Source organism: Heterodontus francisci, chromosome 22 (assembly GCF_036365525.1).
Source record: "Heterodontus francisci isolate sHetFra1 chromosome 22, sHetFra1.hap1, whole genome shotgun sequence".
In the NCBI taxonomy this organism is placed as follows: domain Eukaryota; kingdom Metazoa; phylum Chordata; class Chondrichthyes; order Heterodontiformes; family Heterodontidae; genus Heterodontus; species Heterodontus francisci.
The window spans coordinates 81,699,327-81,726,280 of NC_090392.1; the positions used below are offsets into that span (position 1 = coordinate 81,699,327).

The 26,954-nt window shown below is 50.2% G+C and overlaps 2 protein-coding genes across 5 annotated transcripts in view; one reads left to right on the forward strand and one right to left on the reverse strand.

Annotated features, from left to right (window-relative positions):
* Positions 1-570: 570 nt before the first annotated feature.
* LOC137381580 (adhesive plaque matrix protein-like) lies at positions 571-3,438 on the forward strand. Its single transcript, XM_068054274.1, has one exon. The coding sequence runs from the start codon at positions 571-573 to the stop codon at positions 3,436-3,438; it is 2,868 nt and encodes a 955-aa protein (XP_067910375.1).
* A 13,462-nt stretch (positions 3,439-16,900) lies between these two features.
* The window catches only part of LOC137381659 (layilin-like), a 35,303-nt gene continuing 25,249 nt past the window's right edge, over positions 16,901-26,954 (reverse strand). For 2 of the 4 annotated variants that reach the window (XM_068054387.1, XM_068054386.1), the window contains 3 exons: positions 26,523-26,594; positions 22,093-22,195; positions 16,901-18,582 (listed from right to left, as the gene is read on the reverse strand). In XM_068054387.1, coding sequence (XP_067910488.1) covers positions 18,252-18,582; positions 22,093-22,195; positions 26,523-26,594 — 506 coding nt within the window. In that variant the 3' untranslated portion in view covers positions 16,901-18,251. The remainder of the gene's footprint in view (positions 18,583-22,092; positions 22,196-26,522; positions 26,595-26,954) is intronic. The other 2 variants (XM_068054389.1, XM_068054388.1) reach the window with 1 other exon arrangement.

The window sequence follows — 26,954 nt, forward strand, 5'->3', positions numbered from 1 at the left end:
GCTGTGATTTTTAATCTACTTTACATTTAGTACTGTGCCTCATAACATGAATTATTAACATTTAATGTTGTCATTAATATTTATCACTCATTTACTGTTCACTAAACTATCAGAGCAGTGCAAACACAAAGTCAAACTTGACCTTGTGCATCCCACAGTTCGGTTTTTGCATTTGGCTCTGGTTTAGGGTGAGTACAGATACTGGGTATGGGGAGCTGTTGAGGTTCTGTAACTGTCGAGTGATCCAGAGGTCTTGGCTAGGGATCTAGTGGATTACAGCTTATTGAGAGTTTGAAATCAGATACCCTCACAAGACCTCACTCCCTCTACCTCGCTTTCCTCCTTTAAGACACCCTTAAAACCGACCTCTTTGACCAAGCTTTTGGTCACTTGATTATGTGGCTCGGTGTCATCTTTTGTAATGTGCCTGTGTTGCACCTTGGGACATTTTAGCACATTAAAGGCACTATATAAATATAACTGCACCCCGACAAACTGCGCCCCGACACCCTGAGTCACGACACCCTGCGCCACGACACCCTGCGCCCCGACACCCTGCGCCACGACAAAATGCGTCCCGACACCCTGCGCCCTGACACCCTGCGCCACGACACCCTGCGCCACGACACCCTGCGCCACGACACCCTGCGCCCTGACACCCTGCGCCCCGACACCCTGCGCCCCGACACCCTGCGCCCCGACACCCTGCGCTCCGACACCCTGCGCCTCGACACCTTGCGCCCCGACACCCTGCGCCTCGACAACCTGCGCCCCGACACCCTGCGCCCCGACACCCTGCGCCCCGACACCCTCTGCCTCGACACCCTGCGCCCTGACACCTTGCGCCTCGACACCCTGCGCCCCGACACCCTGCGCCCCGACACCCTGCGCTCCGACACCCTGCGCTCCGACACCCTGCGCTCCGACACCCTGCGCCCAGACACCTTGCGCCCCGACAAACTGCACCCCGACATCCTGCACCCCGACATCCTGCACCCCGACACCTTGCGCCCCGACACCCTGCGCCCCGACACCCTGCGCCTCGACACCTTGCGCCCCGACACCCTGCGCCCCGACACCCTGCGCCCCGACACCCTGCGCCCCGACACCCTGCGCCTCGACACCCTGCGCCCAGACAAACTGCGCCCAGACAAACTGCGCCCAGACACCCTGCGCCTCGACACCCTGCGCCCCGACACCCTGCGCCTCGACACCTTGCGCCCCGACACCTTGCGCCCCGACACCTTGCGCCCCGACACCCTGCGCCCCGACACCCTGCGCCTCGACACCCTGCGCCCCGACACCCTGCGCCACGACAAAATGCGTCCCGACACCCTGCGCCCCGACACCCTGCGCCCCGACACCCTGCGCCCCGACACCCTGCGCCACGACACCCTGCGCCACGACACCCTGCGCCCTGACACCCTGCGCCCCGACACCCTGCGCCCCGACACCCTGCGCCCCGACACCCTGCGCTCCGACACCCTGCGCCTCGACACCCTGCGCCTCGACACCCTGCGCCTCGACACCTTGCGCCCCGACACCCTGCGCCTCGACACCCTGCGCCCCGACACCCTGCACCCCGACACCCTGCGCCCCGACAAACTGCGCCCAGACAAACTGCGCCCCGACACCCTGCGCCCCGACGCCCTGCGCCCAGACACCCTGCGCCCAGACACCCTGCGCCCCAACAAACTGCGCCCCGACACCTTGCGCCCTGACACCCTGTGCCTCGACACCCTGCGCCCAGACAAACTGCGCCCAGACAAACTGCGCCCCGACACCCTGCGCCCCGACACCCTGCGCCCCGACACCCTGCGCCCCGACACCCTGCGCCCCGACACCTTGAGCCCCGACACCTTGAGCCCCGACACCCTGCGCCCCGACACCCTGCGCCCCGACACCCTGCGCCCCGACACCCTGCGCCCCGACACCCTGCGTCCCGACACCCTGCGCCCCGACACCTTGCGCCCCGACACCTTGCGCCCCGACACCCTGCGCCTCGACACCCTGCGCCCAGACAAACTGCGCCCAGACAAACTGCGCCCCGACACCCTGCGCCTCGACACCCTGCGCCCAGACAAACTGCGCCCCGACACCCTGCGCCCCGACACCCTGCGCCCCGACACCCTGCGCCCAGACAAACTGCACCCCGACACCTTGCGCCCCGTAACCCTGCGCCCCGACACCCTGCGCCCCGACACCCTGCGCCCCGACACCTTGCGCCCCGACACCTTGCGCCCCGACAAACTGCACCCCGATACCCTGCATCCCGACACCCTGCGCCCAGACAAACTGCACCCTGACACCCTGTGCCCCGATACCCTGCGCCCCGACACCCTGCGCCCAGACACCGTGCACCCCGATACCCTGCACCCCGATACCCTGCACCCCGATACCCTGCGCCCCGATACCCTGCGCCCAGACAGACTGCGCCCAGACAGACTGCGCCCCGTAACCCTGCGCCCCGACAAACTGCGCCCCGACAAACTGCGCCCCGACACCCTGCGCCCAGACAGACTGCGCCCAGACTCCCTGCGCCCCGACACCCTGCGCCCCGACACCCTGTGCCCCGACACCCTGCGCCCCGACTCCCTGCGCCCAGACAGACTGCGCCCCGACGCCCTGCGCCGCGACATCCTGTGGCCCAACACCTTGCACCCCGACAAACTGCACTCCGACACCCTGCACCCCGATACCCTGCACCCCGACACCCTGCGCCCAGACAAACTGCACCCCGACACCTTGCGCCCCAACACCCTGCGCCCAGACACCCTGCACACTGATACCCTGTGCCCCGACTCCCTGTGCCCCGACACCCTGCGCCCAGACAGACTGCGCCCCGACAGACTGCGCCCAGACAGACTGCGCCCCGACACCCTGCGCCCAGACAGACTGCGCCCCGACGCCCTGCGCCGCGACATCCTGTGGCCCAACACCTTGCACCCCGACAAACTGCACTCTGACACCCTGCACCCCGATACCCTGCACCCCGACACCCTGCGCCCAGACAAACTGCACCCCGACACCTTGCGCCCCAACACCCTGCGCCCAGACACCCTGCGCCCAGACACCCTGTGCCCCGACTCCCTGCGCCCCGACACCCTGCGCCCAGACAGACTGCGCCCAGACACCCTGCGCCCAGACAGACTGCGCCCAGACAAACTGCACCCCGACACCTTGCGCCCCAACACCCTGCACACTGATACCCTGTGCCCCGACTCCCTGCGCCCAGACAGACTGCGCCCCGACACCCTGCGCCCAGACAGACTGCGCCCAGACAAACTGCACCCCGACACCTTGCGCCCCAACACCCTGCGCCCAGACACCCTGCACACTGATACCCTGTGCCCAGACAGACTGCACCCAGACACCCTGCATCCAATACCCCGACAAACTGCGCCTCGACACCCTGCGCCCAGACAAACTGCACCCTGAGGCCCAATAACCCGACACTGCCAGTGAGGCAAATGAAATAAAATATAAAATTAAATATTAAATTTGAAAACAAATCTCTAACACTATATTCAGAATCCATCTCTGAATGACACAGGGATTTGCTACTGAAACTTAAACTTTAAACCAGTTTAAAAAGAAGTTAATCTTTCAAAATGTTACCATGGATGAACAGACCTGGAATCAAAATGAAATATGACAGATCTATCTATAAAAACATTCACACTTTCAAAACCATATTTGTGTGGGCTGATGGATGAGTGACTCGGCTTAGAGCTGGGAGCTCATCTCAAACATGTGAACTCATAGCTTTGTGGTAGTGATTGGAGGAACTCAACATAATCAACTATCTCAGCCAGAGGCCAGCAGGTCGGAATGCTGTTTGACTGTGTGAGCCTTCACTTCTTTGGAGTCTGAAGCAAGGGGACTGGATGGTGTTGTGAGCTCGGTCACTGACCTCGAGCCACATTGCTGGATATGGATATCTCCATTTCCTGTTTGTTGCACAACTCCAAAGTGAAAGAGGCCCAATTTCATCTCAACTCCAAACAGATCCAGATCCAGAACTCAGCACAAACTATAACTAAATTGGCAGTTCTGATCAAGGGTCACTGACCTGAAACGTTAACTCTGCTTCTCTTTCCACAGATGCTGCCAGACCTGCTGAGTATTTCCAGCATTTCTTGTTTTAATTTTATATTAAATTGGCAATCTCACTCAGAGTTTGAAAACACCATGTGAAACTGTAAAATGATCTTTTTGATCACCCACCAAATCTATCCACCCACACTCACCCATCTACCCAATCCTCCTACTCTCTCACCCCCCAATCTCTCACAAACCCCCTACATGTTGTAATATAGATGATGTCCTTTATCTGATTACTGACCAGAAGGTTGAAAGAAATCCTTATTTGTTACAAAGTGAAGCTTTTATTTTATCAAATGCTGAATCCCTCAGTTCTGGGAATTTGCTCTCATTGTCTTTCCCCGCGTTAATCAGGGAGTAAGGAAAACACGGAGGGGACACCTTGCCTGAGTGAGATGCAGTCAGAGTGTGAAGGTGGGAATTTAGTTCATTTGGGAATTCAGTGCAGAAGAGGAAAGAGGAAATGCAATCAGGATGGCAAGGCAGGTGATGTGTTGCAGCTGCAGTATGTGGGAGCTCATTGACACCAGTGTGATCCATAGCAACCACGTCTGCAGTAAGTGTCTGTGGCTCAAACAGCTTCGGCTCAGAGTCAGTGAGCTGGAGGCCAAGCTACAGACACTGCGATGCATCAGGGAGGGGGAAAGTTACCTGGACACTTTGATCCAAAAGGCAATCACACTGCAAAGGATAGGGTCATCTGATTTGGTCAGTAGTCAGGGACAGGAGGGTGTGACTGTGTGAGGCAAGTAAGGGGATCGAGAAGGCAGAAGTGGAGGAGCCTCAGCCCTTGCAATTATCCAACAGGTTTGAGGTTCTTTCAGCTTGGAGGGACGAGAGCAGGGGCTGCAGAGTGGATGAGCAAACTGACCATGGCACCATGGTACAGGAAACCATTCAAAAGGGGGGAGTAAATAGGAATGTAGTGGTAGTAGGAGATAGTATAGTCAGGGGGATAGACAACGTTCTCTGCGGCCCAGAGTGAGAATCCAAAAGGCTGCATTGATTGCCTGGTGCCAGGGCTTGGGACATCTGCTTGGGGCTGGAGAAGAACCTGCAGTGGGAGGGGGAGGATCCAGTTGTCGTGGTCCACATAGGCTCACTAATGTCCTTTAGGGAAGAAAATCTGCCATCCTTACCTGGTCTGGCCTGCATGTGATTCCAGACCCACAGTAATGTGGTTAACTCTTAAATGCCCTAGAAAGCCACTGAATTCAAGGGTAATTAGTGATGGGCAATAAATGCTGGCCTAGCCAGCGGCGCACACATCCCATGAACGAATGAAAAAAAAAGTACCAATCACATAGATAGAACTAGGAAAGAGGTTCTGCTTAGGGAGTATGAACAGCTAGGGGCTAAATTAAAAAACAGAACCACAAAGTTAATAATCTTTGGATTATTACCTGAGCCATGAGCAAATTGGTGTAGGGTAAATAAGATTAGCGAGGTGAAAGCATGGCTCAAAGACTGGTGTGTGAGAAATGGGTTTTGATTCATGGGGCACCGGCATCAGTACAGGGGAAAGTGGGAACTGTACCGTTGGGACGGTCTTCACCTGAATCGTGCTGGGAATAGTGTTCTAGCGAGTCGTATAACTAGGGCGGTAGATAAGGCTTTAAACTAAATAGTTGGGGGGGGAAGGGATCATGTGAGAAGAGATGTGGTAAATCAAAGGGAAGCAACGAGGTAATAGAGCAGGGCAGCGAATAACCAAAGTGTGGCAGGAAGGGACAGTGCGTACTGCACCAGGAGATAAGGCCAAGTCCAAATACTGGGTCCCCTGCTTTTTGTGGTATATATTAACGATTTGGATGTAAATGTAGAGGGCATGATCAAGAGGTTTGCAGATGACACAAAGATTGGCCGTGTGCTAGATAGCAAAGGAGGATAGCTGAATAAAATTCAACCTGTAGAAGTGTGAGGTGATGCATTTGGGGAGGTCAAACAAGGCAAAGGAATACACGATTAATGGGAAAATACTGAGAAGTGTAGAGGAAGTGAGAGACCTTGGAATGAATGTCCACAGATCCCTGAAGGTAGCAGGACAGGTTGATAAGGTGGTTCAGAAGGCATTTGGAATCCTTTCCTTTATTAGCTGAGGTATAGAATATAAGATCAGGGAGGTTATGCTGGAACTGTATAAATCATTGGTTAGGCCACAACTTGAGTACTGTGTGCAGTTCTGGTCTCATTACAGAAAGGATGTAATTGCACTAGTGAGGGTACAGAGGAGATTTACGAGGATGTTGCCAGGACTGGAAAAATGCAGCTATGAGGAAAGATTGGATAGGCTGGGATTGTTCTTAGTTTAGATTTTTAGTTTAGAGTTTAGAGATACAGCACTGAAACAGGCCCTTCGGCCCACCGAGTCTGTGCCGACCATCAACCACCCATTTATACTAATCCTACACTAATCCCATATTCCTATCTCATCTCCACCTGTCCCTACATATTTCCCTACCACCTACCTACACTAGGGGCAATTTATAATGGCCAATTAACCTATCAACCTGCAAGTCTTTGGCATGTGGGAGGAAACCGGAGCACCCGGAGGAAACCCACGCAGACACAGGGAGAACTTGCAAACTCCGCACAGGCAGTACCCGGAATCGAACCCGGGTCCCTGGAGCTGTGAGGCTGCGGTGCTAACCACTGCGCCACTGTGCCGCCCTCCTTGGAACAGAGAAGGCTGAGGGGAGATCTGATTGAAATATACAAAATTTTGAGGGGTCTGGATAGAGTGGAGGTGAAGGGTCTATTCACCTTAGCAGAGAGGTCAGTGACGAGGGGGCACAGATTTAAAGTGATTGGTAGAAAAATTAGAGAGGAGATGAGGAAAAACATTTTCACCCAGAGGGTGGTGATGGTCTGGAACTCACTGCCTGAAAGGGTAGTTGAGGCAGAAACATTCAACTCATTCAAAAGGAGTCTGGATATGCACCTCAAGTGCTGTAATCTGCAGGGCTACAGTCCAAATGGTATTAGAATAGGTGGATTGTTTTTCTGCCAGCACAGACATGATGGGCCAAGTGGCCTCTTTCTGTGCCTTAAACATTCTATGATTCTATGACACAGAGTTAAAGGCTCTGTATCCGAATGCGTGCAGAATTCATAACAAAATAGATGAATTGTTAGCACAGATAAAACTATATATGTATGACCTGACAGCCATTACAGAGACAAGGTTGCAAGGTGACCAAAGCTGGGACCTGAATATTTAAGGGTATTTGAATTTCAAAAAGACAGGAAGCTAGGAAAAGGTGTTGGGGTAGCTTTGTTAACTAAGGATGTCATTAGTACAGTAGTGAGAGATGACCTTAGCTCAGAAGAGCAAGATGTAGAATCAGTTTGGGTAGAGATAAAAAACAGGAAAGGTAAGAGGGCACTAGTGAGAGTAGTTTATAGGCCCCCTAACAGTTGCTACACTGCAGGACAGAGTTTACAGGAAGAAATAAATGGGGCGTGTAAGAAAGGTACCACAAGAGTCATGGGTGACTTTAATCTACGTGTAGGTTGGGCGAATCAGATTGGCAAAGGTAGCCTGGAAAATAAGTTCATAGCGTGTATTCAGGACAATTTCTCAGAGCAGTACGTTGTTAAAAGAAGTGATGGCAGAGATAGTAGAAGCATTGGTTATAATCTTCCAAAATTCCTTTGATCTGGAAGGGTCCCAGTGGATTGGAAAATAGCAAATAAACAACTTTATTCAAGAAAGTAGGGAGACAGAAAGCAGGAAACCATAGGCCAGTTAGCCTAACATCTGTCATAGGGATATTACTAGAATCCATTATTAAGGAGGTTATAGCAGGATACTTAGAAAATCATAATGGGATCAGACAGAGTAAACATGGTTTTGTGAAAGGTAAATCATGTTTAACTAATTTATGAGAGTTATTTGAGGAAGTAACAAGCAAGGCAGATAACGGGGCACCAGTAGATGTGGTGTACTTAGATTTCCAAAAGGTAGTTGATAAGGTGCCGCATCAAAGGTTACTAAACAAGGTAACAGCACATGGTGTAGGGGGTAACATATTAGCATGGATAAAGGACTGGTTAGCTAACAGGAAGCAGAGATTAGATGGGCCTTTTCCTGGAAGCTACATATATAAATACACAGGGCCCTGTTCTTTGCAGACACAAGGAACATGTACACACATTGCGCCTGTTTCAGCTAAACAAAATAAGTGACATCCATTCACTGGTTCATTCCTCAGGGCAATGCCTTTACCAATCAGTGTCAAGCTGCCTAGTTTAAATTTCAAACAAAGCTTGGCAGTTAACTGTCAGTCACCATAAACTGGTGCATTCCCCATGGCAACGCCTCTACCAATCAGAGTCCACTTGCCAACCAATCAGCACTCTCTACTCATACAGTATAAATTTGTTGCTTCCCTTATATTGATTATTCTTGTGATTTGTCCTGATGAGTGCAAGACAAAAAGCTTCGACAAAATGTCTCTATTTTCAGCAATACTCAAGTTCTGTATTACCAAACAACTATATTTACAAAAGTGGAGTCTCATTCCTTCAGATTTTAAATATTGTTGGAGATTTTTAAAAAATGTTTAAAAAATTATTTTATTTTACTTTTCCTTTCTTTCTCTTTTATCTGCCTCGGTCCCATTTCTATTTCCCCCTCTTTCTTTAGATTCTTGCGACATTGGGACCGTTTCTGGGGGAAGATGGGACATGTACAGACTGGATGGGTTGCACCTGGACACAGTCCTTGTGGGACAGTTTGCTAGTGCTATCGGGGAGGGTTTAAACTTGCTTGGCAGGGGTGTGGGAACCAGGAGGTAATATTACGGAGGAAAAACAAAGTGCACAATGAATTGGGAGAGACGGATAGCACTAGAGTAAGAAATAGTAAGGTATTAAGTGGGGTCAGAATAAGAGGGAATTCAATAAGGTCTCAATTAGGTTTACATTGCACGTAGGTGAATGCACAGAGAGTGTGGTTAATAAGGTCAGTGAGCTGCAGGCGCCAACTGCCACCTTGGAAATATGATATTGTGGTGATAATGGAGATCTAGCTCAAAAAAGGGAAAGACTGGGTACAAAATATTCCTGGATACAAAGTGTTCTGGAAAGATAGGGAAAAAAGGAAAGGAGGAGGGATGGCTGTAGTTATTAAGGAGAACATTACAGTGCTGGAGAAAGAGGATGACCTAGAGGGCTCAAGGACTGAATCTGTTTGGTTAGAACAAAGAAATAATACAGTTACCATTACACTAATGGGTGAATTCTATGGGATAACAACTAGTGGGGAAGTTATAGAGGAACAAATTTGCAAGGAAATTACAAGGAGGTGCAATAACTATAGAGTAGTTATAATGGGGGATTTTAATTATCCTAATATAGACTGAGATAGTAATAGTGTAAAAGGCAGAGAGGGGGAGGAGTTTCTGAATTGTGTTCAGGAGAATTTTCTAGATCAATATGTTTCCGGCCCAATGAAGAAGGAGGCATTGCTGGATTTGGTACTGGGGAGTGAGGTGGGTCAAGTGTTAGGCGAACATTTACAGGACAGTGATCATTGTATCATAAGGTTTAGATTGGCTGTGGAGTAATCCAGAGTAAAAATAATTAATGAGGTGGACCAATTTCATTGGAACGAGAATGGATCTAGCTCAGGCAAATTGGAATCAAAGACTGGCAGGCAAAAAACTGTAACTGAACAAGGGGCTGCCTTTAATGAGGAAACGGTTTGGGTACAGTCAAAGTAAATTCCCACGAGGCGGAAAGGTAGGACAGAAAAAAGTCAGAGTTCCTGCAATGATGAAGCAGATAGAGAGTAAGATGAAGCAGAAAGGAGAGTGTGTGATAGATGTCAGATGGATAATACAAGTGAGAATCAGGCTGAATATAGCAAGTTCCAAGGGGAAGTGAAAAAAGTAATAAGAGCAGCAAAGAGAGAGTATGAGAAGAGACTGGAAGATAACATAAAAGAGAGTCCAAAAGTCTTCTATAGGCATATAAAAATAAAAGGGTGATAAAAGGAGGGATGGGACCAATTATGGACCAAAAAGGAGATATATGCATGGAGGCAGAGGGCATGGCTGAGGTACTAAATGAGTACTTTGCATCGGTCTTTACCAAGGAAGAAGATGCTGCCAAACTCATAGTGAAAGAGGAGGTAGTTGAGACATTGAATGGGCTAAAAATTAATAAAGAGGAGGTATTAGAAAGGCTGGCTGTACAGAACGTTGATAAGTCACCAGGACTGGGTGAGATGCATCTGATGATACTGATTGAAGTAAGTGTGGAAATTGTGGAGGCACTGGCCATAATCTTCCAATAGATACAGGGGAGGTGCCAGAGAACTGGAGATTAGCAAATGTTACACTCTTGTTCAAAAAAGGGTGTACAGATAAGCCCAGCAACTACAGGCCAGTCAGTTTAACTTTGAAGCTGGGAAAGCTTTTAGAAACAATAATCTGGGACAAAATTAACAGTCACTTGGACAAATGTGGAGTAGTTAAGGAAAGCCAGCACAGATTTGTTAAGGGCAAATCGTGTTTAACTAATTTGATTGCTTTTTTGCTTAGGTAACAGAGAGGGATGATGATGCTAATGTAGTTGATGTGGTGTACATGGACTTTCCAAAAGGTGTTTGATAAAGTGCTACATAACAGGCTTGTCAGCAAAGTTAAAAACCATTAAATATAAAATAATGGATACAATTCTGAAAGAGGGTGCAGGAGCAGAGAGACCTGGGGTATATGGGCGCAAATCATTGAAGGTGGCAGAGCAGGTTGAGAAAGCAGGTTAATAAGGCATGCAGGATCATGAACTTTATAAATAAGGGCAAAGAGTACAAAAGCAAGGAGGTTACGGTGAACCTTTATAAAACACTGGTTTGGTCTCAACTGGAATATTGTGTCCAATTCTGGGCACCACGCTCTAGGAAGGATGTGAAGACATTAGTGAGGGTGCAGAAAAGATTCATGGGATTGGTTCCAGGGATGAGGGACTTACGTGGAAAAATTGGAGAAGTTGGGGCTGTTCTCCTTCGAGAAGAGAAGATTCAGAGGCGATCTGATAAAGGTGTTCAAAATCATGAGGGATCTAGACAGAGTAGATAGAGAGAAACTATTCCCATTGGCAGAAGGGTCGAGAATTCCAGAAAGGTCCCATCAAATTGGAAAATAGTAAATGTGACTCCTCTGTTCCAGAAAGGAGGGAGACAGAAAGCAGAAAACGAAACATCTTAACATCTGTTGTAGGGAAAATGCTGGAATCTATTATTAAGGAGGTTATAGCGGGGCACTTAGAAAATCTCAATGTAATTAGGCAGAGTCAACATGGTTTTATGACAGGAAAATCATGTTTGACTAACTTATTGGATTTCTTTGAGGAAATAACAAGCAATGTGGATAAAGGGGAACCTGTGGATGTGCTATATTTAAATTTCCAGAAGGCATTTGACAAGGTGCCACATCAAAAATTACTGAACAAAATAAGAGCTCATGGCATTGGGGGTAACATATTGGCATGGACAGAGGATTGGTTAGCTAACAGGAAACAGAAAGTAGGCATAAATGGGTCATTTTAGGGTTGGCAAGATGTAATGAGTGAAATGCCACAGGGATCTGTGTTGGGACCTCAACTATTTACAATTTATATCAATGACTTGGATGAAGGGACCGAGGGTATGGTTGGCTAAATGTTCTGATGACACAATGATAGGTAGGAAAGTAAGTTGTGAAGAGGACATAATGGGCTGTATTTTACCAGCCCCTTGGCATCATGGATCGTGGCGGGGCGGCCCATAAAATGCTTGTGGGACTGGCCCACCATGACCACGACGCCAAGAAGGCCCCGCCACATATTAGCGGTGGTGGCAAGGCATCGGTGCGGACCCCAGTCGCCAAATTGCGGGGCCTTCATTTCAATATTGAAATTATGTAAAATAAATGCAAATCTCCTTACCAGCTCCCGGCGGCTGTCCCACATCTGATTTTACAGCCACTGGCCGCAACTCGCACACCTTTGGAACTCCATACGGAGTTCCGAGGCAAGAAACTGATGGGGAGGGGGGAGGTGTTTCATTTTCAGGTCGGTGGGGGGGGAGTGGGACACTTTTTATTGGCTGTGGGGTTGAAGGGCAAATTTTGTTGAGGTTGGGGGTAAAAGTTTGTGCTGGGACCAAAATACATTTCCATCAGATCGGACAAAAAAGCAGAGTTGTGGGGGTTGGGAGTTGAGGGGGTTGGGAGTTGTGGGGGTTGGGAGTTGTGGGGGTTGGGAGTTGTGGGGGTTGGGAGTTGAGGGGGTTGGGAGTTGAGGGGGTTGGGAGTTGTGGGGGTTGGGAGTTGTGGGGGTTGGGAGTTGAGGGGGTTGGGAGTTGAGGGGGTTGGGAGTTATGGGGGTTGGGAGTTGTGGGGGTTGGGAGTTGAGGGGGTTGGGAGTTATGGGGGTTGGGAGTTGTGGGGGTTGGGAGTTATGGGGGTTGGGAGTTGTGGGGGTTGGGAGTTGAGGGGGTTGTGAGTTGAGGGGGTTGGGAGTTGTGGGGGTTGGGAGTTGTGGGGGTTGGGAGTTGAGGGGGTTGGGAGTTGTGGGGGTTGGGAGTTGTGGGGGTTGGGAGTTGTGGGGGTTGGGAGTTGTGGGGGTTGGGAGTTGAGGGGGTTGGGAGTTGTGGGGGTTGGGAGTTGAGGGGGTTGGGAGTTGAGGGGGTTGGGAGTTGTGGGGGTTGGGAGTTGAGGGGGTTGGGAAAGAGCCCACATCTTTTCATGTTTTATTTCAATGAGTGTTGTTGCCACACTTTAAACATTTATATTAACCTGAAGGGCTTGAAGCCCTTTAAAAATAGAACCAGCGCCTGCGCAGTGGCACCAGATACTGTTGCCAGGGACACGACGGCCGCCCCCTCTATGTCATTGGGGGCAGACGTTCCGCCCCCTCCATTTAAATGAGCCCCCGCACGTAATATCACGGGGGCTCTGCAGCCGCATTTCTGTGTCAGACGGCCACTGACTTCATAGCACGTCGCTGCGGAGCGCAATGTGCTGATAAAATTCAGCCCAAGGAGTCTGCAAAGGGATACAGAGAGGCTGATTGAGTGGGGAAAAATTTGAAAATTGAGCATAATATGGGAAAAGGTGAACTTATCTACTTTGGCAGGAAAAATAGTAAAGCAGCATATTATTTAAATGGGGAGAGATTGCAGAACTCTGAGATACCGAGGGATCTGGGTGTCCTGGTACATGAATCACAAAAGGTTGGTATGCAGATACAGCAAGCGATTAGGAAGGCGAATGGAATGTTGTCGTTTATTGCAAGGGGAACGGAATATAAAAGTAGGGTTGTTTTGCTACAAATAAAAACAAGAAATGCTGGAAATACTCAGCAGGTCTTGCAGCATCTGTGGAGAGAGAAGCAGAGTTAACGTTTCAGGTCAGTGACCCTTCATCAGATGAAAGGTCACAGACCTGAACCGTTAACTCTGCTTCTCTCCGCACAGATGCTGCCAGACCTGCTGAGTATTTCCAGCATTTCTTGTTTTTATTTCAGATTTCCAGCATCCGCAGTATTTTGCTTTTATTGTTTTGGTACAGTTGTATAAGGTATTGGTGAGATCACATCTAGAGTACTGTGTACAGTTTGGTCTCCTTATTTAAGAAAGGATATAAATGCATTATCAGCAGTTCAGAGAAGGTTCACTCAACTAATACCTGGGATGGGGGGGGTTATCTTATGAAGAAAGGTTGGACAGGTTGGGTCTGTATCCTGTTGAGTTTAGAAGAATGAGAGATGATCTTATTGAGGTTTATAAGATCCTGAGGGAACTTGGCTGGGTGGATGCTTAAAAGATGTTTCCCCTTGTGGGAGAGACTAGAACTAGGGGAAAGATTAAAAATAAGGGGTCACCCATTTAAGACAGAGATGAGGAGAAATGTTTTTCTATCAGAGGGTTGAGAATCTTTGGAAGTCTTTTCCCCAGATAGTAGTGGAGGCAGGGTCATTGAATATTTTTAAGGCAGAGGTAGATAAATTCTTGACTAACAAGGGAGTCAAAGGGTATCAGGGGTAGGTGGGAAAGTGGAGCTAAGGCCTCAATCAGAGCAGCCATGATCTTATTAAATGGTGGAGTAGGTTTGAAGGGGCCGAACAGCCTAATCCTGCTTCGAGTTCTTATGTTCGTCTGAGAACCAGAGGACACTGATTTAAAGTGATTGCTTTTGGTTCTTTTGCCAAAGGAGGAAAAACTTTTTGACGCAGCGAGTGGTTAGTACCTGTAATGCCCTGCCTGAGCGTGTGGGAGAGGCAGATTTATACGTGGCTTTCAAAAGGGAATTGGACAATCACCTGAAGAGAAAAAATTTGCAGGGCTAGAGTAAGGCTGGAGGAGTGGGACGAGGTGACTTGCTCTCGCAGAGAGTCAGCACGGACACGAGGGGCCAAAAGGCCTCTTTCTGTGCTGTAACCATTCGATGATTCTGACAGACTGAGGGAGCCATTTGTTCACGGCTCACAGCAATATTTGAGTTGATGTCTTAGAAAGTGCTTTTCGAAGACCCAAATAGCCTCTGCACATTTCTAATTTTCCTCTGTTGTTCCTACACTTTATAGCCCAGTAACACAACACACTGAGCATCATATAGCCCAGTTATGCAACACACTGACCATTGTACAGCCCAGTCACGCTACACACTGAGCATCCTATAGCCCAGTAATGCAACACACTGAGTATCATATAGCCCAGTCACGCTACACACTGAGCATCCTATAGCCCAGTAATGCAACACACTGAGTATCATATAGCCCAGTAACGCAACACACTGAGCATGGTATAGCCCAGTAACACAACACACTGAGTATCATATAGCCCAGTAACGCAACACACTGAGCATGGTATAGCCCAGTAATGCATCACACTGAGTAACATATAGCCCAGTAATGCAACACACTGAGCATCGTATAGCCCAGTAATGCAACACACTGAGTATCATATAGCCCAGTAATGCAACATGCCGAGCATGGTATAGCCCAGTAACGCAACACATTGAGCATCATATAGCCCAGTAACGCAACACACTGAGTATCATATAGCCCAGTAACGCAACACACTGAGCATCATATAGCCCAGTCACGCTACACACTGAGCATGGTATAGCCCAGTAACACAACACACTGAGTATCATATAGCCCAGTAACGCAACACACTGAGCATGGTATAGCCCAGTAACACAACACACTGAGTATCATATAGCCCAGTAACGCAACACACTGAGCATCGTATAGCCCAGTAACGCAACACATTGAGCATCATATAGCCCAGTAACGCAACACACTGAGCATCATATAGCCCAGTAACGCAACACATTGAGCATCATATAGCCCAGTAACGCAACACACTGAGTATCATATAGCCCAGTCACGCTACACACTGAGCATGGTATAGCCCAGTCACCCTACAGACTGAGCATGGCATAGCCCAGTAACACAACACACTGAGCATCGTATAGCCCAGTAATGCAACACACTGAGTATCATATAGCCCAGTAATGCAACACACTGAGCATCGTATAGCCCAGTAATGCAACACACTGAGTATCTTATAGCCCAGTAATGCAACACACTGAGTATCTTATAGCCCAGTAATGTAACACACTGAGCATCGTATAGCCCAGTAATGTAACACACTGAGCATGGTATAGCCCAGTAACGCAACACACTGAGCATCGTATAGCCCAGTAATGCAACACACTGAGTATCTTATAGCCCAGTAATGCAACACACTGAGTATCTTATAGCCCAGTAATGTAACACACTGAGCATCGTATAGCCCAGTAATGCAACACACTGAGTATCTTATAGCCCAGTAATGCAACACACTGAGTATCTTATAGCCCAGTAATGTAACACACTGAGCATCGTATAGCCCAGTAATGCAACACACTGAGTATCTTATAGCCCAGTAATGCAACACACTGAGTATCTTATAGCCCAGTAATGTAACACACTGAGCATCGTATAGCCCAGTAATGCAACACACTGAGTATCTTATAGCCCAGTAATGCAACACACTGAGTATCTTATAGCCCAGTAATGTAACACACTGAGCATCGTATAGCCCAGTAATGCAACACACTGAGTATCTTATAGCCCAGTAATGCAACACACTGAGTATCTTATAGCCCAGTAATGTAACACACTGAGCCTGGTATAGCCCAGTAATGTAACACACTGAGCATCGTATAGCCCAGTAATGCAACACACTGAGTATCTTATAGCCCAGTAATGCAACACACTGAGTATCTTATAGCCCAGTAATGCAACACACTGAGTATCTTATAGCCCAGTAATGCAACACACTGAGTATCTTATAGCCCAGTAATGCAACACACTGAGTATCTTATAGCCCAGTAACGCAACACACTGAGCATGGTATAGCCCAGTAACGCAACACACTGAGCCTGGTATAGCCCAGTAACGCAACACACTGAGCATCGTATAGCCCAGTCACACTGCACACTGAGCATCGTATAGCCCAGTCACACTGCACACTGAGCATCGTATAGCCCAGTCACACTACACACTGAGCATCGTATAGCCCAGTAACGCAACACACTGAGCATCGTATAGCCCAGTCACGCAACACACTGAGCATCGTATAGCCCAGTAACGCAACACACTGAGCATCGTATAGCCCAGTCACACAACACACTGACTATCATATAGCCCAGTAATGCAACACACTGAGCATCGTGCAACCCAGTAACACATACACACACACACTAAACCAATCAATAAGATCCTAAAAAGCAGTTTTTGAGACAAAAATGATGCTCTATTTTCTGGATCTGTTGAGAATGCTGTCTTTCAGGAAGTCTTAGCGACAGATTTACAAAAGCAACAAGAATGATTGACAGCAGCAGAAATGCCATTGCAGCTTTGAGGCCATTTACAGCTGGTTTCATTGCAGCTCTGTAGAAGGTCGAGAAGTTTTCGATGAGCTGGTCACATGCTCAGACCCACAGCCTAATCTCTCCAATTCATTACAGAAAATCCGCAGAAATTCATTAACAGCGCAATATATTATTTATGCATTTTAAAAATATTAATTAGAATCAAAAATGATGAGAGTAACATCCAGTGAACATACAAGAAGTTTAAAACCATCAAATTTGTATTCCCAAAATTCAACCCTGGATTTTCTAACAGTCATTACTAATGTTTAGACTTCTGTCCAAAGCATTAACACAAATCTTGGATTTATTAATCTCGATCTTTCTCCCACAAAAAGCCATGGATGCTGCGAGATAATTGAAGCTTTCAAGACTGAGATCGATAAATGTTATTGCCGGGTAAGGGTATCAATGGATATGGAGTTGAGATATAGATCAGCCATGTTGAACTGCATGGCAGAGCAGGCTTGAAGGGCTGAATGGCCTTCTCCCATTTCTGTGTTCTTAAAGTCCTCTCTCAGCTTGAAGATCAGTTCTGAGTAGAGGTTCTGAAAAGTCAGGCACGATGTTTATCGAGAGTTGTAGCATTTCACGAGCAAGCGTCCGACGTCTGGGGGAAAACAGTCAGGTTGATCTCTGGTGAAGCGTTTCCTGCGATTTAAATATTGCCTCTGTGCTGTTTGCATTTCAGTTTAATTCTGTTTCTCTCTCCACAGTTTGCTGCCTGATCTGCTGAATATTTCCAGCAGTTCCTGTTTCTGTTTCAGATTTTCAGCATCTGCAGTGTTTTGCTTTTGCATTTCGGGTAGTTCACAGACAGGTATGTGGAGCAGGCTGCCTTGCAGCTCAGTAAAACCAGGGACTCTAAGAGGGGCTGTTTAAATGCTGTCACAAAAAAAGCACAGCTTCCCCACTCATACGGAGCTGGGACATGGCGGCCCCTGGTTCTGTGTTGATGGGATACAGTCTGAGTATTCAAGTGGTCAATAATATTTTCAATATTTACAGATGTGTCTGCTCATACACCCTGCGCCATTAGCTGTATCTCCCTGTGCACTACTGACCTGAAACCAAAGGAAAAATGGAGACTTGTATCCAGTCAAAAATGCCTCACCTGGGCATGTGTGAATTGAACCCTGTCTCTAGCAGGGTGGAGACACTCAGCACAAGGTGTTCTCTTGGTTAGGGATGAATAAACATACACAACTTGGTCCTCGCACTTTCTATTGGATGGTCCTAGTCGCCATAGATATCATTTTCCACCCAGCCGGACTCTCTGCTCTTTATCATTTTATTGTTGTAAGGTTGGTAAATCTCATTGGTCACAAAGCCACTCGGGGAACAGCTGCTGCCCACGTTGTCATATTCCCTGGATACGTTGTCCAGGTCTTGGCTAGGAGGAGAGGTCAGGAAGGATGAGTTCTTTATGTGGGGTCGGGTTCCTGTTAAGTCAGCATCCGACTGTTTCATGATGACATTGTAAATTTCCAGATTTGGGGAGTTGCTTCTGACAGGCTCCATCCAGAAGTTGTTCCCCTTCTCAATCGTTTCAGATCTTTCCTTCCTCCTGAAGGAAAGAGAGTTTCATTAATGGCAATCCTGATGATCGTACAAAAGCAGCAAAGGTACAGGGGAGGGGGAGGGGGGGGGCCGGTGAGACAGGACAGGGGAGGGAGGAGAGGGGGAAAGGGGAGGGGAGACAGTCAGGGAGGGGAGAGGAGAGAGGGGAGGGGGGAGAAGGGAGAGGGGGGGGGAGGGGGAGAGGGGAGGGGAGACAGGCAGGGAGGGAAGAGGAGAGAGGGAAGGGGGGAGAAGGGAGAGGGGAGGGGAGGGGGGAGAGGGGAGGGGAGACAGGCAGGGAGGGAAGAGGAGAGAGGAGAGAGGGAAGGGGGAGAGGGGAGAGGAGACAGGCAGGGAGGGGAGAGAGGTGGGCAGTCAGCACCTTCATGAGGAGATGACCTATCACTGTACTGTGGAAGAGTTCAGTCTGTGTGCGGGGCATCAGTCAGTGGGGGGAGAATCAGTGAGTGGGGGGGGGGGGGGAATCAGTCAGTGGTGGGGGGATCAGTCAATGGTGGGGGGGGAATCAGCCAGTGGGGGGGGGAATCAGTCAGTGGGGGGGTGAATCAGTCAGTGGGGGGGGGGGAATCAGTCAGTGGGGGGGGGGGGAATCAGTCAGTGGGGGGGGGGAATCAGTCAGTGGGGGGGGGAATCAGTCAGTGGGGGGGGGGGAATCAGTGGGGGGGGGGAAATCAGTCAGTGGTGAGGGAATCAGTCAGTGGGGAGGGAATCAGTCAGTGGGGGGGGGGGAATCAGTCAGTGGGGGGGTGAATCAGTCAGTGGGGGGGGGGAATCAGTCAGTGGGGGGGGGGGAATCAGTCAGTGGGGGGGGGGGTGAATCAGTCAGTGGGGGGGGGGAATCAGTCAGTGGGGGGGGGGGAATCAGTCAGTGGGGGGGGGGGGGGGAATCAGTGGGGGGGGGGAAATCAGTCAGTGGTGAGGGGAATCAGTCAGTGGGGAGGGAATCAGTCAGTGGGGGGGGGGAATCAGTCAGTGGGGGGGGGAAATCAGTCAGTGGGGAGAGAATCAGTCAGTGGGAGGGGGAATCAGGCAGTGGGGAGGGGGAATCAGGCAGTGGGGAGGGGGAATCAGGCAGTGGGGGGGAATCAGGCAGTGGGGGAAATATGTGAGTGTGGGGGGGTGGAGAAATCGGTCAGTGGGGGGTGGAATTGGTCATCGGGGGTGGGGTATTGGTCAGTGGGGGGGGAATCAGTCAGTGGGGTGAGGATTGATCAGTGGGGGGAGCAGTCAGTAGGGAGGTGGGAAAATCAATCACAGTGAGTGTTGGGGGGTGCGGAGAAGTCAGTGGGGGGTGGAATCAGTCAGTGGGGGGGCGGGGAGGTCAGTGGGGGGAAATCGGTGTGTGGGGCTGGGGATTGGTCTGTGGGGAGGGAATTCTCAGTGGGAGGAATCGGTGAGTGGGGGTGGGATTGGTCAGTGGGGGGGAAATTGGTGAGTGGGGGGAATTGGTCAGTGGCGGGGGATAGGTCAGTGGGGGTGGGAATTGGTGAGTGGGGGGGGAATTGGTGAGTGGGGGGGGAATTGGTGAGTGGGGGGGGGGAATTGGTGAGTGAGGGGGGGGAATTGGTCAGTGGGGGATGAATTGGTCAGTGGGGGGTGGGATTGGTCAGTGGTGGGGGGACTGGTCAGTAGGGGGGGAAATTGGTCAGTGGGGGTGGGGATTGGTCAGTGGGGGTGGGATTGTTCAGTGGGGGTGGGGATTGGTCAGTGGGGGTGGGGATTGGTCAGTGGGGGTGGGATTGTTCAGTGGGGGTGGGGATTGGTCAGTGGGGGTGGGGATTGGTCAGTGGGGGTGGGATTGTTCAGTGGGGGTGGGGATTGGTCAGTGGGGGTGGGGATTGGTCAGTGGGGGTGGGGATTGGTCAGTGGGGGGGGAACTGGTCAGTGGGGGGGGGAATTGGTCAGTGGGGGGGGGAATTGGTCAGTGGGGGGGGGGGGGGAATCAGTCAGTGGTGGGGGGATCAGTCAATGGTGGGGGGGAATCAGCCAGTGGGGGGGGGAATCAGTCAGTGGGGGGGTGAATCAGTCAGTGGGGGGGGGGAATCAGTCAGTGGGGGGGGGGGGAATCAGTCAGTGGGGGGGGGGAATCAGTCAGTGGGGGGGGGAATCAGTCAGTGGGGGGGGGGGAATCAGTGGGGGGGGGAAATCAGTCAGTGGTGAGGGAATCAGTCAGTGGGGAGGGAATCAGTCAGTGGGGGGGGGGAATCAGTCAGTGGGGGGGTGAATCAGTCAGTGGGGGGGGGGAATCAGTCAGTGGGGGGGGGGGAATCAGTCAGTGGGGGGGGGGGAATCAGTCAGTGGGGGGGGGGAATCAGTCAGTGGGGGGGGGGGGAATCAGTGGGGGGGGGGGAAATCAGTCAGTGGTGAGGGAATCAGTCAGTGGGGAGGGAATCAGTCAGTGGGGGGGGGGAATCAGTCAGTGGGGGGGGGGAAATCAGTCAGTGGGGAGAGAATCAGTCAGTGGGGAGGGGGAATCAGGCAGTGGGGAGGGGGAATCAGGCAGTGGGGAGGGGGAATCAGGCAGTGGGGGGGAATCAGGCAGTGGGGGGAAATATGTGAGTGTGGGGGGGTGGAGAAATCGGTCAGTGGGGGGTGGAATTGGTCATCGGGGGTGGGGTATTGGTCAGTGGGGGGGGAATCAGTCAGTGGGGTGAGGATTGATCAGTGGGGGGAGCAGTCAGTAGGGAGGTGGGAAAATCAATCACAGTGAGTGTTGGGGGGTGCGGAGAAGTCAGTGGGGGGTGGAATCAGTCAGTGGGGGGGGGGGAGGTCAGTGGGGGGAAATCGGTGTGTGGGGCTGGGGATTGGTCTGTGGGGAGGGAATTCTCAGTGGGAGGAATCGGTGAGTGGGGGTGGGATTGGTCAGTGGGGGGGAAATTGGTGAGTGGGGGGAATTGGTCAGTGGCGGGGGATAGGTCAGTGGGGGTGGGAATTGGTGAGTGGGGGGGGAATTGGTGAGTGGGGGGGGAATTGGTGAGTGAGGGGGGGGAATTGGTGAGTGAGGGGGGGGAATTGGTCAGTGGGGGATGAATTGGTCAGTGGGGGGTGGGATTGGTCAGTGGTGGGGGGACTGGTCAGTAGGGGGGGAAATTGGTCAGTGGGGGTGGGGATTGGTCAGTGGGGGTGGGATTGTTCAGTGGGGGTGGGGATTGGTCAGTGGGGGTGGGGATTGGTCAGTGGGGGTGGGATTGTTCAGTGGGGGTGGGGATTGGTCAGTGGGGGTGGGGATTGGTCAGTGGGGGTGGGATTGTTCAGTGGGGGTGGGGATTGGTCAGTGGGGGTGGGGATTGGTCAGTGGGGGTGGGGATTGGTCAGTGGGGGGGGAACTGGTCAGTGGGGGGGGGAATTGGTCAGTGGGGGGGGGAATTGGTCAGTGGGGGGGGGAATTGGTCAGTGGGGGGGGGAATTGGTGAGTGGGGGGGGAATTGGTGAGTGGGGGGGGAATTGGTGAGTGGTGGGTGTGGGGTGGGGAGGTAGCTGCCATTTCCGAACTCACCTTCTTACAAACAGACTGAAACAAAAGACTCCGCTGAGCAACAGCAGGAGGAAGAGCAATGGGATTGTTGGAATAATGATGTAGAGGATGTTGAGGGCACTGCCTGTAAGAAATAAAACTCCAATTACAAGAGGAAAACCTCCCATCTGAAATCAGGTCAGCGGGATGTGAGCAGGAAGCTGGAATGCTGCATCTCCAGGGCAGTGCTGATATCACTGGGCAAGGCTTCAGGAGAGGTCACTAAAGTCCATTAAAACTGGTTTCAGCATTTCTGGGTTAAGGAGAGGAAAAATAATGATCCTGGATTCCTGCCTCTGCTCCTGATCACGATCCTGCTCCAGGTCTTAGACTTTTGGTGAGAACAGGATCTGGATCTGTTGTGAAATCCTCCACACACCCGGACAAAACATTCAGGCTTGGGCTGATAAGTGGCAAGTTACATTCACACCACACAAGTGCCTGGCAATGACCATCTCCAACAAGAGAGAATCTAACCATCCCATCTCCCCTTGACATTCCCATGGATTTTAGCAAGGCTTTTGACAACGTCCCACATGGCAGACTGGTTAAAAAAATTAAATCCCATGGGATCCAGGGAAATGCAGCAAGGTGGATACAAAATTGGCTCAGTGGCAGGAAACAAAGGGTAATTGTTGACGGGTGTTTTAGCGACTGGAGGGCTGTTTCCAGTGGCGTTCCGCAGGGCTCAGTACTGGGTCCCTGCTTTTTGTGGCATATATTAACGATTTGGATGTAAATGTAGGGGGCATGATCAAGAAGTTTGCAGATGATATAAAAACAAGAAATGCTGGATTCACTCAGCAGGTCTGGCAGCATCTGTGAAAAGAGAAGCAGAGTTAACGTTTCGGGTCAGTGACCCTTCTTCGGAATTTCCCCCCCCACTGACCAATCCCACCCCCACTCACCGATTCCTCCCACTGAGAATTCCCTCCCCACAGACCAATCCCCAGTCCCACACATTAATTTCCCCCCACTGACCTCCCCCCACCACTGACCGTTCCGAAGAAGGGTCACTGACCCGAAACGTTAACTCTGCTTCTCTTTTCACAGATGCTGCCAGACCTGCTGAGTGGTTCCAGCATTTCTTGTTTTTATTTCAGATTTCCAGCATCCGCAGTATTTTGCTTTTATTTAAGTTTGCAGATGACACAAAGATTGACTCTGTGGTAGATAGCGAGGTGGATAGCTGTAGACTGCAGGAAGATATTGATCGTCTGGTCAGATGGCAGAAAAGTGGCAAATGGAATTCAACTTGGAGAAATGTGAGGTGATGCATTTGGGGAGCTCAAACAAGGCAAAGGAATACACAATTAATGGGAAAATACAGAGAAGTGTAGAGGAAGTGAGGGACCTTGGAGTGAATATCCACAGATCCCTGAAGGTAGCAGGGCAGGTCGATAAGGTGGTTAATAAGGCATTTGGAATCCGTTCCTTTATTAGCCGAGTTATAGAATATAAGAGTAGGGAGGTTATGCTGGAACTGTATAAAGAACAAAGAACAGCACAGCACAGGAACAGGCCATTCGGCCCTCCAAACCTGTGCATATCTTGATGCCCGTCTAAACTAAAACCTTCTGCACTTCTGGGGACCGTATCCCTCTATTCCCATCCTATTCATGTATTTGTCAAGATGCCTCTTAAACGTCGCTATCGTACCTGCTTCCACCACCTCCCCCGGCAGCAAGTTCCAGGCACTCACCACCCTCTGTGTAAAGAACTTGCCTCGCACATCCCCTCTAAACTTTGCCCCTCGCACCTTAAACCTATGTCCCCTAGTAACTGACTCTTCCACCCTGGGAAAAAGCTTCTGACTATCCACTCTGTCCATGCCACCTAACTTTGTAAACCTCTATCATGTCACCCCTCCACCTCCGTCGTTCCAGTGAAAACAATCCGGGTTTATCCAACCTCTCCTCATAGCTAATGCCCTCCAGACCAGGCAACATCCTGGTAAACCTCTTCTGTACCCTCTCCAAAGTCTCCACGTCCTTCTGGTAGTGTGGCGACCAGAACTGCACGCAATATTCTAAGTGTGGCCGAACTAAGATTCTGTACAGCTGCAGCATGACTTGCCAATTTTTATACTCTATGCCCCGACCGATGAAGGCAAGCATGCCGTATGCCTTCTTGACTACCTTATCCACCTGCGTTGCCACTTTCAATGACCTGTGGACCTGTACACCCAGATCTCTCTGCCTGTCAATACTCCTAAGGGTTCTGCCATTTACTTCCCACCTGTATTAGATCTTCCAAAATGAATTACCTCACATTTGTCCGGATTAAACTCCATCTGCCATTTCTCCCCCCAAGACTCCAACCGATCTATATCCTGCTGTATCCTCTGACAATCCTCATCACTACCTGCAACTCCACCAACCTTTGTGTCGTCCGCAAACTTACTAATCAGACCAGCCACATTTTCCTCCAGGTCATTTATATATACTACAAACAGCAAAGGTCCCAGCACTGATCCCTGCGGAACACCACTAGTCACAGCCCTCCATTCAGAAAAGCACCCTTCCACTGTTACCCTCTGTCTTCTATGACCGAGCCAGTTCTGTATCCATCTTGCCAGCTCACCTCTGATCCCATTGGTTAGGCCACAACTTGAGTACTGTGTGCAGTTCTGGTCACCTCATTACAGAAAGGATGTAATTGCACTAGAGAGGGTACAGAGGAGATTTACGCGGATGTTGCCAGGACTGGAAAAATGCAGCTATGAGGAAAGATTGGATAGGCTGGGATTGTTCTCCTTGGAACAGAGAAGGCTGAGGGGAGATCTGATTGAAATGTACAAAATTGTGAGGAGCCTGGATAGAGTGGAGGTGAAGGGTCTATTCACCTTAGCAGAGAGGTCAGTGACGAGGGGGCATAGATTTAAAGTGATTGGTAGAAAAATTAGAGGGGAGATGAGGAAAAACTTTTTCACCCAGAGGGTGGTAATGGTCTGGAACTCACTGCCTGAAAGGGTAGTTGAGGCAGAAACCCTCAACTCACTCAAGAGGAGTCTGGATATGCATCTCAAGTGCCGTAATCTGCAGGGCTACGGACCAAATGCTGGAAGGTGGGTTTAGGATAGGTGGATCGTTTTTCAACTGGCATAGACACGATGAGCCAAGTGGTCTCTTTCTCTGCCTTATACTTTCTATGATTCTTTCTATGATTCTATGAGTCAATGGTGTTATGGTTGCTGAATCCCCCACCTTCAACACCCTGGGGGTTACCATTGACCAGAAAGTTAAATGCACCAGCCACATAAATGCTGTGGCTACAACAGCAGGTCAAAAGCTGGGAATTCTGCAGTGAGTAACTCACCCCCTGTCCGCTGTCTACAAGGCACAAGTCAGGAGTGTGATGGAATACTCTCCACTTGCCTGGATGAGTGCAGCTCCAACAACACACAGGAAGCTCAACACCATCCGGGACAAAGCAGCCCGCTTGATTGGCACCCCATCCACAAACATTCTCTCCCTCCACCACCGACGCACAGTAACAGCAGTGTGTACCATCTACAAGATGCACTGCAGCAACACACCGAGGCTCCTTAGACAGCACCTTCCAAACCTGTGACCTCTACCAACTAAAAGGACAAGGGCAGCAAATACATGGGAACACCACCACCTGCAAGTTCTCCTCCAAGCCACACACCATCCTGTCTTGGAACTATATCGCCGTTCCTTCACTGTCGCTGGGTCAAAATCCTGGAACTCCCTTCCTAACAGAACTGTGGGTGTACCTACCCCACATGGACTGCAGCTGTTCAAGAAGGCAGCTCACCACCACTCTCTCAAGGGCAATTAGGGATGGGCAATAAATGCTGGCCTGGCCAGTGACGCCCACATTCCATGAAAGTATAAAAAACAATGGCTGAGGTACAGGAGGGCAGTGCAGTCCAGCATGAGTCAGTGCCTTCAGGAGAGGAGGGAACCCGTACCCCAGTGAGAGTCAGCACCTTCAGGAGAGGAGGGGACCCGTACCCCAGTGAGAGTCAGCACCTTCAGGAGAGGAGGGGACCCGTACCCCAGTGAGAGTCAGCACCTTCAGGACAGGAGGGGACCCGTACCCCAGTGAGAGTCAGCACCTTCAGGACAGGAGGGGACCCGTACCCCAGTGAGAGTCAGCACCTTCAGGAGAGGAGGGGACCCGCACCCTGTAAGAGTCAGCACCTTCAGGAGAGGAGGGGACCCGTACCCCAGTGAGAGTCAGCACCTTCAGGAGAGGGGGGGGATCTATACAGCAGTGAGAGCACTGAGATATATTAAATATTTTCGTAATAAAAATATTGTTTAATAAATGAATTGCTGGATAGATGACCCCCAAGCATCATGTGACCTCATCACTCCTGCCTATGATTTTTTTTATTCTTTCATGGGATGTGGGTGTTGCTGGCAAGATATTTACAAATTTACCTTCCGATTGCACAATGATCTCAGTCGAGTCCTTCTCACTCTCGACAGATGGGGGAGTGACTGCAGAACCATCTGGAAAATTCACAATGGAGAGAGATTAGAGATGAACATGTTCTGCCAGCTGTCCCTGGGCAGTCAGGTCTCAGTATCTGGATCAGCATCAGGAGGCCTGGTGTTCAGCTCCAGCATCTCCTGTGTGCACTGATTTTGGTCCCTTCCTGTGTCTCTTACAGTGATGGTTCACTGATTGCATCATGAACTCTGGTATATAAATCACTCTCCCTTTTCAGGAGATGATATCAAACTGTTTATGCTCCAGATTTTACCATGGGGTTTGGAGGTTTGTGGAATTAAGAGCCCTGCATCCACCCCTATCTCACCATATCCCTCAAACCTTTCCTACTCCATGAGATTCTCTGTGTAAAAGTTTGG

Bases quoted from the DNA above. Each gene is read 5' to 3' on its own strand.
- LOC137381580 (XM_068054274.1), top strand. From the start codon at position 571: ATGCGTCCCGACACCCTGCGCCCTGACACCCTGCGCCACGACACCCTG.